The sequence below is a fragment of the Acanthopagrus latus genome, chromosome 13 (genome assembly GCF_904848185.1).
Source record: "Acanthopagrus latus isolate v.2019 chromosome 13, fAcaLat1.1, whole genome shotgun sequence".
Classification (NCBI taxonomy): Eukaryota; Metazoa; Chordata; class Actinopteri; order Spariformes; family Sparidae; genus Acanthopagrus; species Acanthopagrus latus.
The window spans coordinates 1,145,785-1,166,332 of NC_051051.1; the positions used below are offsets into that span (position 1 = coordinate 1,145,785).

Genomic DNA, 20,548 nt, shown 5'->3' on the forward strand with positions numbered 1-20,548 from the left:
GAGCACAGACGGACATCACTGGGTTATTCTTCAACTAAAGAAGCTTAAAATGTGACGATGCTCAGGCAGAGATTTGAAGTGATATAGGACATCTTTTCTCCGGGATATCTAACAAGATTAATGGACATTTATTAGAATTGGACTTTGATGTTAAGTCGCCTCACATTTCTCCATCCATCAACTGACAGTTAAAAATACTGGATCTGGTGCAAACAGACTGATTATAGTGCGACATTTTAAAAGGTTACTGGGAAACATCAGTCTTTGTTTATCAACTGACTTCTACCAATGGAATCTTCTATATCCTGATATTAGATAATTAGCTTGTAATGATTTCCTTTTAAACAAAGGACACCTCCTTCAGACTCTTATCTCTTTTCCTGCCTTCATCCACCACAAACCACACTCAGTCTGTGGGCCTTCGACCATCCTCTGCTGGGAGCGGTGACTCGCACAAGAAAAACACCATTGTGTAGCCTTGACAGCAGCCTCGACAGACTGAGGGAGAAGTTGTTTCTGGTCTGCTTCCCTGGTTTTTCCTGTGACAGAGAGCTATCTGGCAGACAGGATAGCTCTGCTCGTTTATCTTTAGTCTGCAGATAAAAGCTCATATTCACACGGAGTAATGCTCGTCTGGAGCTGGAAATAACTCCACACTGAAATTAAAAATGTGACCCTGGACTCCAGTTCTACTCTAATGAAGAGAGAGAACAGCGTTGAAAACTCTTTAAGGGCAATCAAGTGCAGCTATGTTAATAGTCAATTAACTGTGTGAAACATTTGCTAGTTGCAGCTTCATATGTAAGAATTTACTGCTTTTCTTCATATTTTATGATATTAAATAAAGAGTCTTTGAGTTTTGGTCTGGTGGTTGGAGAAAATAAACGATGTGACGAGGCTACTGGGATTTAATTATGAGTGTTTTATATCAAACAGACTAAACAACTACTTGTTAGATACTCATTTGCAGTCATTTAAAGCCTGAATCTGTCACTTTGGGCACATTTTGGGGTCTGGGAATATATGAATGTCTTTTTTTAGTATCTTTGACATTTTTCATACTGAAAAGTAAATCAGGAGGTTAAAAACTAACCAGTATGATGACTCAAAAATGAAAATCTTAATTGGCTAAAGCTCTAAATCATATTCAGGCTTTTAGGTACTTTCTGTGGTCAGCCTGTAAAACTGCTCAGTGTGCACATGTTTACAGTATACGGTGAGCAAATATTTAAAAAGAGACCACTGCATAAACAACCATGGAGCCTGCAGAGCAACACGGCGTCACATCCACACCGTGGTCACTGCACGCTGGCCTGCGTTCAGATGAACCGGCGCTCACACAGCTGGGATGAAGCTGCGGAGGTCAGAGTGTGTTCACCGTGACCACCCACTGTTACACTCATCACGCTGTAAATCACTGCCAACAGAAGCACCAACATCGCTCTTTTACTCTCTCAGACTCCGGCAACACAAACGCTGCTGACAGCCTCGATGGAGGTTCACAAGAAAGAGAGTCTGGTTTGTCTGAATGGATGGTGAGATTTAGGTGAGCTAAGCTGCTTTGCTTTTACACAAGGAGAGGGGTGCGACAGGTAAGCTGCTACATGATAGCATTTAGCTCATGTTAACCACTTTGCTGTGGTTCATATAGCGGGACGCAGATAATATATTTAGCTCAGGTAAGCTTCCGTGTGCTGCTGCAAGGCGAGGGCTTCAGAGAGTTGGCTGAGGTGGTTTGGATGGTATCAGCTGACAGTTGGCAGACGGGGCTGCCAGGTTTTGATCACTGTGCTGGCTGGTAAAGATGGCAGAGGCTCAGTGGTCAGCGCTGTCGCCTCACAGTAAGAGAGCTGCCGAATATGGATCTTGGACTTTGTCTTCTCTGTTGTTTATGTAGGTTTTTCTCTCAGGATGGAACAGTCATCTCAGAAAAAAAAGTGCTCCTGCTTGACTTATGGTGAGTTCAGACTACCAAGTGAGAAAGCAACGAGATGCAACCCATTTTCAATGGAAGTTGGTGCTGTGAAGCCAGAAACTGACACTCGACTCCATATGTTGCTGTATGAGGGGCGTAAAGTCCCGACAGATCAAACTGGAGCTGGCTTCAACATTCAAGCTTTGTCGCTTTTAGTGGCAACATAAAATGAGAAATACAGTTGGTCCTCAAAGGAAACTTGGATGGAAGTAAAGTACAAGTATCAGAAACAGTTTTGGTGAAGTAAAAAATATCCAATCAACATAATAAAGCCTGATTATTTTCCACTGTTAGTAAATCACAAGGACAAACTCAGTGTTTCTGAAGTCACAACACTCAGCTGTCCCTCGACAGTGTCCGGCCGCGTGTCAGCAGATCTGGCAGCCGTTCATAGTCGAGCGTTGATAGCTGGCAGAGGTAAGCCAGCAGGTTTCGGCCACAAGCTGACCATCTGCTTTGTTCTCAGCTCATTATTGTTGCATCACCACACACAAGCATGGCCAAAGCTACAGCAGTGCTGACAGTATTTATATGTAGAAGTTCCTCAGGGATCAATGTGACTGATGACAGAAACCTTCAGTATGAAGGAGCTTCAAGGTGTCGTGACAGGATGTAGCAAAAAACAAACGCATCGCTTCACACCCTTCAACCAAAGACATTTGTGGCATTTTGGCATCTTTGCAACATGCAGCTTTCTCAGTTTATAAGTGTGAAGATATTCAAGACATCAGTGACACCTTCACACCTTCAAGTCAATCAAGCACACACAGAAGAAACTAATCTTCACATCATTTCACATCTTAAACATCATTTCTTCTCTTCAAGGCTTTGTGAACATGTACTTGGAAACATTCCGAGGATCTCTTCCCCTCCTGAAGTTCCAGACTTCCCAACTCTGAAACCAAGATTTAAGATTAAAAAAAACACTTTGTTTGGTTTCAGTTGTGTTCATCACCGAGCAGTTGTGAAGAAAGGTATGATAGAATTTATTGTACATCTGTTCATCTATTTGATTTCTTTGGATTGAATAAAAAAAGACCAAGATGATCAAACTTAAACTTCACCGACTTCTTTTAAACTCTCTCCCCTCCCCCGTCTTCACGCTCCGAGTGCTGCTGTGATGAGATTTTTTTCCACCCGTTGTCTAATTGAGGCCGTGCCAGAGATTGTTTCTGCACTGAGCCGCACTCATCAGATGTATGGCAAAACATGAGACCACTGACCAATAAATCAAGCAATAACACTCGAACCAGAGCGATGAAAAAGCCACAAGTCAATGTGGGTCTGAATGAGACTATCGACTGGTGTACAGCTGACCTGTAAACACGTAAACTGAAATCTCAGCCTTTTCCACTGCAAAAGCTAAATAACTCAATTCCAAAGAATGCAACATGAACCTTTCTTGTAATCCTTCACTCTGAAATGTTAGCGCTCAAAGCCAATCTTTGCTTTATTCTCGTGGGACACACAGTCCACACCCCTGCCAGAAGATCAGGGATCTCCACGTCTCAGTGAAACACACACCGCTCAGTCAAAGGCAGGTCAGATTTCAGCCACGCTGATAGTTTCTCACAGACGATGAGAAAAGAACTGGGAGTGTGTGACCACAGCTTGCATGTGTGTGAATGAATGTGTGTTTTTGTGTTTACCTTGCTGTCCAGTTTTTTCATAGTGACCAGGTCCAGGGACTTGAGGGAGTGTCCTGTCGGGGCAATGAAATAAAGGCAGATGTGGATCCTGGTGTCATGGTAGTTAAACAGCGAGCGTTTGATCTTCAGCTCTTCCTGGAGATAGTTTTCAAACTGAGTGTCGATGTAGTCGACGATGGGCTTGTAACTGTGGAGACAGCCGAAGAGAAACTGTGAGAATTTATGTCTGTGGGTAGAAGCATAAATATTTGTCTTCTTATTCATGCTTTGGTAATAAATATAAAAGGAAGTACGGCCTCGTCACTGGGGGAATGAACCGAGACGGTTATGTTTTCAGTCACTGTAAGATCTGATTCTGTGCCAAGACCTCGGCTTAGAGCTGTACAGCTGACTGCTACATGAAATTTGTGCTCGGCTTATATGAGTACGGCTGAAACAAATCCAGGCTGCAACACGTCCTGTCCTCTCTTGCAGCACTTTGATAGCCTCCAAATCTAAAGTATCACCAGTAAATAAAAGAAATGAGTGTTAAATCTCACTGTTTTGTCGTATTTGTTAAGAAGCATTTTGCATGCTTGAGAAGACCAGAAAGGTAAATCAAATTCAACACAATGGCCTCGATACTACAACACAAAACTAACCGTCTGACTCTTGATCCAGTAAGATTCACCTTGCAGACACATTCCTGGACTGCTGCATTGGAAAACATTATCCTCCAGTACAAATGAGATAAATACAATCATTTTTCCTAACATGACATTAACACATTTCCACCACCCTGGCTTGAGTTTCCTGGAGAATCTTTTCAGTTTTTCCATTTGGATGCACACAAGAGTCTCATTCTGCACTGCAGTGATTATCAAGTTAAATGTTAAGAAATATGAAATGTCCTTCATTAACATGATTACGTTTGCTAATGCAGCAGTGCAGTTTGGCTCTGCAAGCTAGTTTTAATGTTTAAATGTCCATCAGCCTGATAATGTCAGGTCACGAGACAGTTGGAAGAAGATTTATGCCACGAGTTCAGCAAGCCGTCTGCTGGAATCTGCAGCTTTAACTAATTCAGTTCAGCTCAATTAGAGGAGACAAAAACCAGACGATTAGAAGTTAGCCACATATTTAATTAACTCTATCATAACAGCCTGAGATGTAAGTCTGTTCAAGTGAGGTTGTGGTTCATTAGTCATATCATGACGCCACTTGGCATTTTTTTAGACTGTTTGGATTGTTTGGTTTCGATAATGTGCGTTTCAATGCGTTGGCTTTCCATCAATATCTCACTCTGCCTCCAGTGTCTGCCTCAGAAATGTTTTAAACAGACATTCCTGTGGTTCTCAAACAAATGCTTATGTTACGTTATGTATAAATCTGGAAACTACACACAGCCACCTCAGGTCCTGTCCACAGGTACACCAATACATCTCCACTTTGCTTCGTGTTTTGACCTGTTTTACAGCTGTAAATGCCGCCTGAGGTCACTGGAACAAACTGACCTTTAGAGATATTCAGAAACACTTTTGGAAACATAGACGCAGACACACACATTCGCTTCCTAATTCAGTCTAATCTGCATCACTGGCACACTGGACTGAGAGCATCTGTATGTTAAAGAAGTGTTTTAAAGATAGTCCAGGCATGCATACGTGGACTGGGCTTCAGCCTCACTGGTTACAGCTGGTGTCATCTCTGGTTAGCTTCCCTCGTCCCTACAGGACTACATCTTTCAAAAACGTACAGGACGATACAGCCTTGGCCTCCAGCAATTATCTCTACCAACTGTCCCTGAAGTCTGTACTGAACTACTCTGCTGCTGCCTCAGCTTGGACTCAGGGTTCGCTGGTCTAAAGGTGCTGAAAGTGAGTTGACATTCCAGCTTGACTTGGAAGAAAAGACAACTGGCTGAAGATGTTTTGAACGCTGATGAATGTCTTATGACTCAGCAATCTGCTATCTGTCTTCATTTTCAGTTTTATTTTATTTTTTTTTTTTGAGGTCGGCAACTGTGTGACCATACTGCTGCCCGTAATAACCAGGACTCTCTAGAAAAAGAGATTTTTAATCTCAATGAGACATTTTTGGGGGCTTAAATAAAGTGAAAACAACTGTCTAACATGTGAAACACCTCCTGGAACAACGTTTCATCGTATCTGACACGAGAACCACAGATACTTCAAACTGACATGATCCAGTCCACATGAAGTGACCACCTCAGTATTACTGCCCACTCTGACCTTCTGAAGTGGGAACATAATCCAAGCTTCCTTTTGGAAACAGGCCCAAAATGCACAGATTCATATGGACACAGATGTTTGAATTTGTAAGCCAGATGTTCTTAACCGGTACAGCCTGAACGCCAGAGGAGGAAAATCACAGTGACAAGGTCAGAGTTCATCATGTCGCTTGGATCAGATTAGTTTTGATGGTTATTCATGTTCTCCCATTAACAAACACTATATTTTACATTCATCCCTGATAACTACTTAATTTAATGGCCGACTGTGCAAGTGTTCTTGTCAAATTCTCGACAGTAAATCTTCCCACAATCTATTCTTGACCTCAGAGTGAGACATACGTTAAAAACAAATAAATCTATTCTATATCCTCTGCTCCACCATGTTTACAGTCATCTGTCCTCTGCCCTCACATCCATCCTCAATCTTCTTGGTGGAATGCACCGACTCTGACCTTTTGAGGCTCTCTCAGTGTGCATTCACAGTCCGCTGCAGACTCTGTCCTTCAGCATGTTGGTTTACACAGCCGACAGAGAAAAGCTGCTATCAAAGGGCGTGAGAGTGCTGCTGGCTGGCTAAGTCACAACAAGAACACTCCATTCCACAGCTGAATGTCAAGAAAGAAAAAATCAGCTATTTTCTCTGTAGTGCTGTCCCACCTCGTCTTATTTCCATCCTACAGAGAGGAAATCTGGAGCTGGACTGATGTTAGTCTTTGTCTGTTTCTCTCATTTGTATCCCTGGGCAACGTTGACCTAATTTGGGCAAAACTACTGCGTTGTCATCTTGCAAATAGAAAGGAGGGTTTGGATAAGGATGGACAGGAAAATCTGTCAGGAGTCAAGTGGAAAACACTCTCCAGCATGTGTTACGAGATGAACTGAATTTAACTTGGTGGTTAGTGCAACGAGTACAGTTCATCAGATTTGTACCGAACGGTAAATGTCACAGCTGCTGAGATTTCCTGTGGTGTGTTTCATACATTGTGCAGACTAAATGGAGTGTACTGTTTGGGTGATTAGCACTTTAAGAGTGTCACTAATAACTGGGTTAAATTTGGTTAAAAGGCTCGTCAGTGAGCTAATGGTGGAAAGTAACTACGTACATTTAATCACACTTGCACTGAACGTGAGTATTTCCTTTAAATGCTACTTTATATTTGTGCTCCATTTCTTTTAAAAGTGAAATATTGCACTTTTTACCTCTTCAGTTATCTGACAGCTGTGGTTATATCTTACAGGATATCTACACATTTTCCATCATCAAATTTAAACATCTCCAAGGCGAATTTTCAAGCTTTCCCATCACCTGCATTCCTAATTATAAAATAAAATATCCTGCATCATAAACAGATATCTGACCCCTTTAAACTTAGTTCCCTAAGTTAGCATGAGGTCGGATCAGTCTGTTGGTTGCTTTGTTTGACTTTTTATGTCTTTATCTAAAAATTTATCTTTTCATTCTTTTTTTCTTTTTTTTTTTTATGACCATAGTGCAGTTACAGTTTCCAGGACTAAGCTGTCTGGTCTGATCTGCTAACACATGAGCAGCTCCACTGTATTGGGGCTAATGGCTTTGCTAAAGAACACTTCAGTTCTGGTAAAGAAGGAGGAGCAAGCTGCTTTTTCACTTTATGCAACCAGATTTATCCTGCAGGTCAAGAGATTAAACTAGCGACCTACCGGTCAAAAGTTCACTTCTCGAACATTAAGGCTACTGCTGCCTGAAGGCACCAATAAAACTGTTCAAACCTCCAGCAAAGCAGTATAACTGTGGCTCTGTGTCATGATTCAGATCTCTGTGAATTAGTAGCAGCAACAAAAAGCACATTCCTCCTCTAAACTTCTCATTTGGTTTCATTTGAATAACTGCTCTGAGCTAAAAGAGGCACAGCGTATTTCACAAAAAGTAAATATTAGAGAAACTAGACTACAGTCAAAACTGCTGACTGTCCTGAAACAAAAACTCTCACTTCCCAACCAACTGGAATCCATTTTTACACAAAACATCTTGACATCACTGTCATGCATTTACTCATGTCACTGTCTTAATGTCCTCACCTGTCCTCTTTGTTGATCTGATCACCGAAGCCGACGGTGTCGACGATGGTCAGCTTGAGGTGGACGTTACTCTCTTGCAGGTCGTATGTTCGCGGCCGCAGGTACACGCCATTCTGATAATGGCTCGCCTCTTCGTTCTCGAACATGGTGTTGAAGAGCGTGTTCATTAACGTCGATTTGCCGATACCAGTCTCCCCTGTGGATGGGAGGAAGTGGAAAGAGCTAAATCACACGGGCACCAGGGAGCAATTCATCAGCTCTCAGACATGAGGGTTATATTGCAGGAACACAAGTGCATGTCAGGAAAAACAACACAGCGTTGCTATTTTGTTGTAGTTTACCAGGAAAATAAATCAAGTAAAGACTGAACAAAGTTTTCACTCACCTACACAGAGAATGTTAAAACAAAATCCCTGTGTGACCGATTTACTGACCAGCTGGTCAGGGAGGCTGTCAAATCCAACATGTCCGCCCAAACTCAGGTTACGCTTCTCTTCACTCTGAGGGACACAAACAAAAACAAAACAGAACATCAACAGTCTGGTTGCAATGTGAGGAAAACACACACGGGGAAGACATTAGTCAGAGGAGGAAGAGCTGGCTGCTGAGGCCCTCAGATGCCGATGCAAATGAACATCTAAGACCTTCGGTACGTTCTGCAGATGTAAAACCCCGTCGAATGAGTGAGGTAACCAGGGCCTGCAGAGAGGATTCAAGAATAATCCTTCATAAGCACGAGGAACTAAACACATTTCCACACAGAGAGAAGATATACTTTCATCAGAAGCAGCCAGAGAAAATACCTCATTTAGAGATTAAATATGGAGCATGGAAGACGAGGTGAGAATGAAAGTCACTTATTAAGTTGTGAATTTAGAAAATAAGCATTTCAAAGCTTTACTTCAGCTTTGATGGTCACCACAGTCATGTTGTGAATACCTGACATAAAACATTTATCCAGATTTGGCCACCCTACACTCATATTTTCTAATACAATCAGACTCAGCACAATAAGCTACACCACGACGTGATGTCCAATCACCACTGCTGCAGTAAATTATTGAAGAGTCTGTGCACATTTAGCAGAGAGCATCCTGGAACTGAAAGTGCAAAGATTACTGATTTACAACAAACCAAAGACAGAGAGACAAAACTATTGGCTTGTAAGCGTTTCCACCTTTGATCTCTCTTATCTAACCCATCTCGTCTGATGGAGGCAGTCAATGAGAGGAGAGAGCATGCTGGAGCTGCAGAGGAGGGGAAAAGACAGGCAGCACCTTGAGATGAATGGGGCCACCCGAGCTCGTCTGGCTCTGCAGCCACGAAGGACTGCATATTTGAAGGCTGATGTCACCGAACACAGGCAGCCTGAGAGCAGAGCAGACTGCTGAGCTGAGAGAGGGAGGCAGGCTCCACATACATACACAGCACATGAGTTATAAACCTGACTGAACTGCATGTGTGCATGTGAGTAAATATAACAGAGAAGTAGGGCTTAATGTGTCAGGCAACAGCACTACAGTAATCTGACGTGAGCTGAGCGAGGCAATACTGAGCTGAGCTGCAGCGCGCTGGGAGTCTATTACATTACATTAACACTCGTGTTCAATGAAGACAAAATCGATATGAGCTGTGAAGACGCTTTAAGTGCTTCTAAATGTGATGTTTGTGAAACATCAAAGCCAAACTGAGGAAATCAAGTCAGGTAGCAGCAGAGCAACACTTGAAATTCCCATTTTAGCTGCTTTGGTTTCCTTTGGAACAATGTGATATAATAAAGGAGGCATTAAACAGGAGCAAGTGTGAATCCACAGTGACTCTGTGGACACGCTGTGAAGCCTACAGCCACTGCCATCTTGTTTTTCTGGAGCCAGAAGTGACCATATTTGGACAGGAGGTTGGAGTCAGGGAGGACATCCTGATTGGACCAGAGGACGCGCTCTGTTAACCCTAACCCTAACCCGACTTGTTAATCACAAAGTAGCTTCGCCCTCTAGCATACCCTTCTTTATTGTCTATTTGACTTTAAAATTGGTCCATAATTTACCAAAAGAACATCATGATGTATTGAAGAAGACTTGAAACAAACAGTAGAGACCATAAACTCATCAGGCAACTGTTTACTGAGGTAATAAATCAGGTGAGAAGTAGGATCATAGGCCTCTCTCTGAAACACGTTCCCTCCTGCTGGTCATTACAAAGAATGCAGATTAATTCAGTGACACCAGGCCGACGGTCAGAGCCGCTCAGTGTTGGACTCGCAGGTGATTCGCAGGTGACTCGCAGGTGACTCGCAGGTGACTCGCAGGTGAGTGGCCATGGCTCGAGTCAGTGTGGTATGTCCTGCAGCCTTTGAGCATGTACCTGCCGACTCACCAGTGAGAAAAATCACTCTGACCGGCTGCTCATGTTCACAGACGTGATTTCACCCCTTTAGTGCAGTCGCTCATTAGAAGCTGCTATTTTAGCAGGAGCTGCTTCATCTTAACAACAGTTTGTATTTCCTGTCACGCTGGTGCAGAACACACAAGCTTGTTGGCCGTCAGCTGTGGTCCTTTCTCAGGCCAAGACTGTCTGAGTGTTCACACTGGCACATGGCTGTATGTTGAAGACAAACTGTCAAATAATCAGCCGCTGCGAGTGAGGTCGCATGGCAACTTTCCTCAAGATGCTAAAATGAAGGTTAAAGCATTTCAAAAGGTTTCACAGCTTTTAGCTGTTTATCAGAGAGCGTTGCATTTCCAGTTTTTGGTGACATCTTGCACTTTTTCCTTTCTGAATTAACCAAACTGATGAAATGTTTGTGGTAGCCAGCAGCAGGTTTACAGAGAAATGAAGGAGGAAGAGGAAGAGGAAGAGGCTGTGATCATCATTTTGTCTGTTAGACACAGAGCTTGTCACTCATCAGTATTACTTCCCTGTGTGAGTTTGCTGTATGAAGCTGGTGGAGATATTTGGATAAATTGCTGGAGGGGGAAGATGTGACTGCTGGTATCGAGCCTGGAAGGAAACCAGAGCAATGACTGAGTTGTGTTTAAAATGGGAGATGTCGACAATTTATATTAGCCTTTATTTATCCAGGGGAGGATAAATAACGGTCTGCGTGCTCCTGTTCCATCAACACCACAGTTTACATGTGGCACCTGTCTTGCTGTACACAGCTGGTGATTAGGTGTCTTTCTTAAGAGCATCATCTACGTACACTTCAAGTCACAGGCTAACGTCTGGAAGCCAACTGTGCCTTTCAAAAGCATGGCCGAAGTGAAAGGGCAAGCTTGTGTCACACTCAGTATTAAGGAGTTCACTGACGTTGTAAAGCTTGTTTTGGTGGAAATTTCTCCAAACTTAACAAACCACATTGGGGAAACGCTCGATTCAGAACAATAACAAAAGATCCTGACACATAAGATAATTCTAGGTTGGCCTCCTACACCAAACCAGACAAGCTGCCAGTAGCACATAATCTCTGTGTGTGAATCATAAGAGACAGATAGATCTGTGACTGACTGTGACAAAAAGAGCACGCAGACCTGACCGACGGTGTTATCTTTCAGGATCAGACACAAAAGAAGTGCAGACGTGGACACAAACTCACCATGCTGTGACTACACTGGCTGAACGAGCGTGTAGTTGACTACAACAATGTAAAAATACTGTTACACAGAATAAAACAGGCGATCAAATCTTACTTTAGTATGTTAGTATTATCAGAAATAATGTATATTCACAGTGTAAGTAAAGTAACAGTGCTCATTGTGCAGAAAACAGTCAACAGGAGTTTGATCCCTTAATGAAAGCAGGTTTCGTGCACTGAAGAGTGCATAACGTTGTCGAAGCCGACTTAATGTTCTTGCATGAGAAGTATTAATGTGCAAAAAAGCTGAAACTGTATTTGTCAAAATGTAGTGAAGCAGAAAAGTTTTTAGCCCTGAAATGTGGCAGAGCAGAAGTACAAACCTCTGCGTTACACACTGAGCTGCTTTATTTTTGTGCATTTCCTTTGTTCTGTTTTTTACTTTGGTTGAATTACTACACACACAATTATTAAACACACACGACGACACAAACGATGCAACACAACGCTAAAAATGAACCTGATCGTCTTTAGTTCCTAAAACATTTAGTGACAACTGCATTAGCGACCAGCAGACGACAGCCATCTTTGAAACTGCGAGCCATCTGTCTGTCCACCCATCCCAGCTCGCTCAGAGAGGAGAAGAGCAGCAGCATGAAGTATGACAGGAATGAAAAGCTTCTGGTTAACTGTCCCAGGGTGAGGAAACTACTCAGCTCTCAGGCCACCGTCCCACCAGGCCCACAGGAAATGGCTGCACACTGGGGCCCCAGGTGGCTCCGAGTGAAGTGAGGCACAAACCATTAAAGCCGGTTCACAATGCAGCGCGTCTGAGGCGGGCTAACGCGAACCGCAGTCTTCTGCCAGCAAAAGACCCATTTCCAAGAGGACATTTTGAAATGGCACAGAGGGAAAATCTTAAGAGAGCGTTCAGCCACTGTAGATGAATCTTAATGTTATGTTTCTGATTAAATTACTGATTGTTTAGTCTATAAAACGTCAGAACATGGTGAAGCATGCTGATTACATTTCCTGAAGCAGGTTTTGCTGAGTCAGTGAGTCAAACAATTAATCTGAGAAATATCTTTTCTCTCTGATTCCCAATCGGATTTATGGATGTTTATTTTCGTTGGACAGCTGGAATAACGATGTCCACAGGAAGTCTGAGTCACACAGAACCAAGAAATATGTGTATAATATCTATCACGTGTTTAAATCTGACTGAGTTATGACTGAAAAAAGTCCAAATTCCAGCTTCTTCAATGTGAACAATTGCTGGTTTCTTTACACTGCTATAACAATATAGTGAATATCTCTGCAAGGTGGACAAAACCAGACTGAGGAGGCCATCTTGAGCTTTGGGGAGCAACTGATAGATATTTTTCTACATTTTCTAACATTTTATAGACCAAACAACAAATTTAATAAATGAGAAAATAATCAGTCGTCATTTTCAGCCCTCATCTAATTTTTTCAGCACTCGTCCAGTTTTCAAACTGCAACTCACAGCAACAAACAGACGCTTTTCAAATGTCACAAAAATGGACAGCCAAGAAACACGTCAGCTGCGATATCTACTTTCTGAAAGGTTAAGTACATTTGTGATGCAGATGCAACCTGACACATCCTCAGGGCCGAAACTCGACCAGTTTTAAGCATCAGTCCCTCCACAGAAACGTTTCTGTTCAACAGTTGTAGTCTGACCTGAAATCGTCCTATCAGTCATTCTGTCCCGCTGCAGCCCGGCCTGCTGCTGCCTTCATATCCACTCTTCAGACTCTCGTTCGCCTTCTGGCCGTCTCTCCCACCTGACTCGTGTCTGACTTGTGTTTGCAGCTCGTGTCTGCCTCAGTGAGCCTCCACCTGACAGACAGCAGCGACCTGACAGGCTGAGACACAGCTGATGCTTGTGAGTGGAGGGAAAAACACTGAAAAGGCTTCAAATATTTACAGTAACAAGGTGCAGAACTGGTTCCCCTAATCTTATGGTTTTCTCATTAAATCTGAAAGAGGCCTGATAAACTGCTACGTGGTATTCTATACTGTCACTGGCACATAGCTGACAGCATATAATACAAACTGTGGTATGCCAATATCGGCCAATAAAACCACTTTGGGTCATGTTTATATCATAGACTATCATCGACTGCACCTAAACAGAGACTGAGCTGGAGCACTAAATATGAAAACCGACCCTGAAAGCAACACATAAAATAAAACTACAGACGTCTATTTCATGACCAAACTGACTTCAGTTGGCTGGTGAAGGATGAGTCATCCCATTAGCCTCTTGTGGTTGGCTGACAACAGTGTGTAGCTGTTGACGCGTGCTCACTGCAGGCAGCGTGCACTTCATTTAGTGCTGATATCTGTTCGGGGGCTTCTGGAGACGCTACGGGCCCACGTACCCTCGACCACACGACAACCTCAGTGACGAACCCACGTGCACAGTCAGTACTCTGCAGATGAGCTGGCTGCTGCTTCCTGTCCAGCGGCGGCCACGTAGAGTTACAGAGATGTCTGGTGATGTCCTTTAAATTTTAATCACATACTGACGCATCATGCTTTTGCAATCTGAAAGGTTTTTAATGCCCATTATGAATTAGAGCACAGAGGATTTCACGTCTCATGTGATCAAACAGGACTTGGCTAAGATGTTTTTAGTGATAATGCCTGACCACACCTAGAGTTTTACCCTCGTGTGCTGCCACAGACACTCTCCTGCTGCTACTTGTGCTCGCAGTGATGTTGTAATGTAAAAATGTGGATGGTTTAGATTTGGAAGATAAAGTCTGTACCATGAGGAAACTGAGCTCTATCTCTCTCTCTCTGCACGACCACGTCACCGCTCAGCTTCATCGGTGTCCAACAGGAAAGACTAAAAACATGAGTGAGACAGATGGGAGAGGAGACAGGAACCATTTTATGAGACAGACGTTCAGCTCGCACATCTTTCCAGGGGCTTTTCACAATCACTGACCTGAGGAAGCAAATGTCTGACCCTGAAGAAATCATTTTTATACCTCTGTCAGTGTGTTATTTGTTTTATTCTTTATTGCGCTCTCACATGAATGTCAGAGCTTCAACATGAGCAAAGACGGATTAAAAGCATTCCAGTTTCAACAGCTAGACGACTTATGAATGTTATCAGTGAGGCGAAGCTTCGATCGCAGACTGAACACTTAGGAAATGAGGATCCCAGCAGAAAGTACGAATATTCAGATCCTCTAAAAGTGAGTGATGGACACGTTTGTTACTGCCAGTAGATGAGTTTGACTTTTCGTTTGTTTTACTCTGTTGAATGATCCAAACAGGGAGCAGCAGAAAGCATCATGGAGGACGGTGAAAACGTCACTTTCTTACTTTCCACCTCGACTGGATGATTTGTCAGCGCTGCTCGTACAGAAACTATTTACATACCAACGTCCTTAAATTTCAATCATGCTAGAAAAGGGAAGAAAATTATCGAGTCCACTTAAGTGTCATGTTTACATCACTGCTGGAGCCTGTAAATGCCTGTGACTACTGCGCCGTCATTCGACCTGAGATAAATGTCCATTGTGCCCTTTCCCACTGAAGACAAAGCCAGATGTTAGTGGTTTTAGCAGGTTTTACGTCTACAATGTACAATCTGGGAATTAAATGTTGCATTTTGAGAGTTTTTCAGATGCATTAAATCGTGTTTTCACTTTGATTTTTATAGGACTAATTCATCAGAGAAGGATTTCTCACACATACGGTTTCAACGTGAGAAAACTGTAACCTTTGTACAGACGTCACAGACGACCGGTACAAACTGTCAGATTAACGACCGTCCCTTTCTTTGACTTCTTCTTGTTGTCCACCCTGCTACAGCTGTCCCAGCCAAGTTCTGGCTGAATAAGCCAACTTTGACTTGATTCGAGCATTCACATGCATGACACGTGCAAGTTGCATCGGTCAGAATCCAAATCAGCAGTGAAAACATTTGACTACATGCAGCCTTCTTACTGTCCAAACTGACAAAACACAGAAAATAAGCATGAGAGCTGCGGACACGACCTCTCTGCTGAACTAATGACCGCTGACAGGTTCATCAAACTATCCTCCCTTCATTCACACAGAAAGTATGCTGGATGTTACATCATCAAAAACAAACACGTCTGCCTCAAAAAGTTCATTCAGCTTCTGCCAACATTATTAGAAAAGCTATTTTAGTCCTAATCTGTGAGAAGTCCTGACCTTCTCTATAGATGGACATCGACTCATTACCACAGAAACAGCAGCTCTGCTGTCAATTTATCTACAACACCGGATGTGACACGTCAGCCTGGAGGCAGCGCCGGCCTGTATGTTCTATACACAACATCACTGATGACACACAACAGTCAATGTGCTCCACCTGCGATCTGGCTGGAGCAACACGGAGAAGACTGTCTACGGATAGAAAGACGTGTTTTTAGTGCAAGAATGTGTTTAAAATGGAAAATATGGACTAAACAAGAGCACACATAGATAATACATTCGCAAGTGAACCCTCAAAGAACTAGCAGCTAAAAAAGACATTATTATAAAATGTTTAATAACTTTTGAAGCACTAATCCTACCCATGGTTTAAAAACTCATGTAAAACAGTGTTTCTCTGGGTTTAGCAGCATCACACACGTACTGCTGGAACATTCAGGGGCTTCGCAGTGAGCGTGATTATGCCATCAAACTGGTATTGATAGTGTTATCAATGTCCTACAATATAATAAATGAGTCATACAATCTCCCGACCGATCAAATGGAAAACTGGCACACAAACAGCTGCACTGAAACCACAGATTCTCCTGAATCAAATGATTTGTGGCACTTGAAGCTTGAACTAAATAAATACAGGCGAGTCGGCAGTCTGAGGGTTAACGTCACTCTGCACAAACACACAACAAGCAGAGCTTCAGTTAAGAGCGAAGTTCCCCATAATTCCTCTCTCCTGGTCTCCTGCCTTTAAGCACTTTGTGCAGCTAATTTCATTTTATGCATGCAGGCCTCACGGGAGAGACAACAGTGTTTGGGGTCAGTAAGCACTGTACATGCTGAGTATGTTACAGGGCATTTCATTACATAAGCATTCAAATGAGCTACATCCTCATATATATATATATATATATATATATATATATATATATATATATATATATATATATATATATATATATATATATATGCTACACACTCTCATGCAATCAATGAGGGAAAACAATACATGGGAAGTCGGTGTAATTGATCACCACATGTGGCTCTGGCCTGGAAAGTTAACCCAAAGCATCATGGGATTGATGTGGACTAACAATACAACCCAGCGCACATCCTCATCAATAGCTGCACATAATTAACAGCACGCCCTTTACACAAACCGTCTGTTTGTTCAATATGGTGTCACTTAGTTCCCAAAGTTGGACAGGAAGTGGGCAAGCCAGTCAGGCAACTAACTGTGCTGCTGCCAACACGTCATTCAGCGAGCTTCACTGTGATCTCAGCATTTCTTTCTCATTAATCACTTCTCTTATTCTGTATTCTGAAAGAGACACTGAAGAAGATTGCAAGTAAGCAACATCTCCCACAGCCTGCGCCCCTCTTGGAAACCTTTCTAACTGTGAAAGTGTCAAGTGTGGACTCTCCTCGCTCCCTCTTTTTTAGATCCTTTCCTTTATTTGCAGACATGTGTTAATAAGTGGTAGTAGGAGTGGCCCCGGAGTGTGTTCTTAATCTCTTTATCCCCACATCTCAGTGCTGCTTACCGTCCAATTCACCACCGCCACGAGGATCTCTTCAATCTGCCAAAAAGTTAATCACCCTTTTCAAATCCCCTCCCGTGTGTTCGCCTCGTCACCATAATATTGGTTTTCCATTACACTTGTGCTTTGTTGTCAAATTCTTGAGAGCTGACTGTCCTTCTGGATATTTGTGGTATTTTCTTGAGCTGGAATTGCATCACCACACCGTACGTTCAGGTCATGCCTGACTGACAGGGCTCGTCACAATGAAAACTATGCAGGATACATCGTCCAACCTGCTACTGTAAAGACAAGGTGCTCGACGTACGTGTTTGCTCTGTTCTTAATGTGTTTTGTTGTATTTTTACCTGCAAGACTACATTTCTAGTTTGCTTTAAGTCTTTTTTTGCTTATCTGTATGTGTCCACTGACAGATTTCTTTTGTTCTTGTGTCATGCACACAAACTGCACAAACACAAACTGCACAAACACAAACTGCACAAACACAAACTGCACAAACACAAACTGCACAAACTATTTTGCAACTCCATCTTGAACAGAATATCTTGTCTTCCCCTGAAGTCTGACAAAGAATATACGCTATAATAAAACCATCCTCCCTGAGGCACAACTCAAGTGTTTCATACTCATCCAACCAAGAGAAATCACCACATATGAAGGACACTGTGCATCCCTCGCCTCCTCACAGAGAGGACGGCGAAACATCATGACTGGCATCAAACCTGCTGTCGGTCGTATTCATCCAGCACTTGTTTTTGATTTTCCACACAGGCTCTGACAGTGTAAGCATGTTGTTTCCAGGCCAGTGAAGCTGTTTCAAAGCCACTGAGCTGAGCAGGGACACACAGGCCACACGGCTGTTAGCATCTGGCTGGTCCACCTGACAGGCCTGATGAGTAAACATCACATTATGAGCTGAGAAACTGAACCACAGGTTTAATTTTACAGCCCTGAACAGGAAGTTAAAATGCAGCCACATGTCAACACCTCGGTGGACTATCTGGAGCCATCAGCCCACCACAGACCTGCAGCAGCCAGTAACACACTAACACACTAACACACCCTCCAGTGTGTGTGTGTGTGTGTGTGTGTGTGATGCACAACACCGGCTCTCTTACTTTAAAGCATCTCAGTCTGCTAGCTAGTGTTGAGAATGAAAGCTAACTGCCACCTCAGCTGGAAGGTGCCACACGTTACAGACGTTACACCCGAAGCCAGCAGCGCCACGGGGGGCAGAAACAAACGGTACAAGTCACGACATGGAAACTGTCCACATTTAGCAGCGTCATCTTAATTATTCCTCTCAGTCCCCATCACAGAAAATCACTTCCACCATCTCTGCTGAGCACAAGCTTCAAACGCGGGGGAGGCTTAGCTTCATGCCCAGCTAACACACACACACTCACACACACACACACACACACTTTTACTAATCACAACCGAGCGTCCCTGAAGGTTCTCAGTTAAAAAAAACAAAAAAACAAGGTGTGAGTGAGACAACAGAGAGCGAACAGGGCGCCCGGTGGCTTTTACTTACAGAAAACACGTCAACGTCCGTGGCAGCCATGGTGCGGGGTGTGCGGGGTGTGCGGTGTTGTTGGTGTGCTGGGCGGACTGAGCAGGGACGAAAGGGAGCAGCCCTCGTCTCTCCGTGCGGACTGAACCACTGCGAGCCGAGCGGACAGAGACGAACAGGAGCAGAGGAGCTGCTAACCGGGCGGGGAGGCTGCTAGCTAGGCGACGAGATGATTCCCCGCCGCGTCGCTGCTGATTCGCTCAGGCGGGAGAAATCGTTTGTTTCCAACCGTTTTGACTTTTTCCGGGAGTCAGTCAGAGGGAAAGGGGGCTCGGTTGATTTAGTTTAGCTGTGTTGAACTCTGTAGTAGAAGAAGACGCCGGCAAAGGGAGCTAGTCTGAGTTCGGTAGATACTCGCTTGTTGCGCATGCGTGCAAACGCGGAACACGTTAGTGTCATTAACCCGCGCGATTTTTTTACTCGCCTTTTGTTTTAATAATTTATAAAGATTCCTTTACACATACATGTTTATAAGTTCTGGATTCAGAGCATTTAAAAGTCGCCTCCAAGCGTTTCCGGTCAGCACTTATATGGTCGTTAAACTGGGATGTGAACTATCTTGGCGGTCGTGTTGCCTCTTTGGTCGGGACAGAATATTTCCAACATGGCCGCCTCCCAAGGAGCCGTGGCTGCGGGAGAGAAACTCCCATTCAGCGCAGGAATGTCATGCTGCACGCTCTGCAAGCCAGGGCAGGAGCCAGCCCGCAGCCCCGCACACGGATCATCAGATACCTGATCATCACCTGCAGACACACTGTGTCAAGGAAGGACTTTAATATTTAAAAGAATTAAATGAGGTCACCGATTGATTTTACCAGAGTGAGATTCAGCCAATCGGAGCAAGACGTCAGATATCGGTACCCATATTAGAAAACTTGCAGAGAAAGAAGTATTTTGATTCTGTACTCATGTAAAAGTATTATTATCTTATCACACTGTGGAAATACTCCACTACAAGTCAAACGTAATAAGCATCAGCAACATTTACTTAAAGTATCCAAAGTAAAAGTTCTCATTCTGCAGTAGAATTAATTTCTGCTGCATTAATGTGTTGTGTGTTACTGCTGTAGATGCCTCAGGTTGAGCTTATTTTACTGATTTATATACAGGAATACATCATATTCTATAAGGTTGTTATATCATTAGTGTTACTGTCCTGAGACAATCAAAGTCAACTCTTAAAACCCTAACGGAACATTTAGTCCTTCAGTTTATTAGAGTGAAATCAAATTCATAATCACTGCATTTGGAGACCCGCGTGGCTTCACCGGACAGGAGAGGTGTGAACACTTGTAACCTCTGAAGTAACTCTAACTAGAGTTTCTCAGATAAATGTAGTGGAGTAAAAAGTAGACGCCACAGAGAAGAAGTGAAACAGAAGTAGAAAGCTGCATTAAACATACTATGAACCTCACATTTGTAACTGAGTAGTACTTCTAATAATGAGTTAGTAGTTAGTTACATCCCACCAAAATATCTGTATATTGTTCTGTTGAAACTGGCTGCAGCAGACTGTAGGTATTCTTGGGACATGTACTAGTTTAGTTAGTAGCTGGCCAAACAAACATTAATTCTTTCTGTTCATCAGGAAACTCCATAAATCAGTGAAGGTTCAGGTAAAAGCAGCTGAAGGACATCAGAGGGAAAACCAGAAAACATTGTCTCCATGAATATGATCCAGTTTCACCCAGATCAGTGAATAAAAATGTAAATATTTCAGGCAT

At 43.1% G+C, this 20,548-nt stretch overlaps 1 protein-coding gene across 2 annotated transcripts in view; it reads right to left on the reverse strand.

The window, feature by feature from the left end:
* The window catches only part of sept8a (septin 8a), a 37,008-nt gene extending 17,833 nt beyond the window's left edge, over positions 1–19,175 (reverse strand). Inside the window, exons 1-4 of one of the 2 annotated variants that reach the window (XM_037118886.1) lie at positions 18,786–19,175; positions 8,301–8,415; positions 7,916–8,111; positions 3,625–3,811 (exon numbers count right to left, since the gene is read on the reverse strand). In XM_037118886.1, the coding sequence (XP_036974781.1) occupies positions 3,625–3,811; positions 7,916–8,111; positions 8,301–8,415; positions 18,786–18,815 (528 nt within the window). In that variant the 5' untranslated portion in view covers positions 18,816–19,175. The remainder of the gene's footprint in view (positions 1–3,624; positions 3,812–7,915; positions 8,112–8,300; positions 8,416–18,785) is intronic. The other variant, XM_037118888.1, reaches the window with a different exon arrangement.
* Between the last annotated feature and the right edge of the window lie 1,373 nt (positions 19,176–20,548).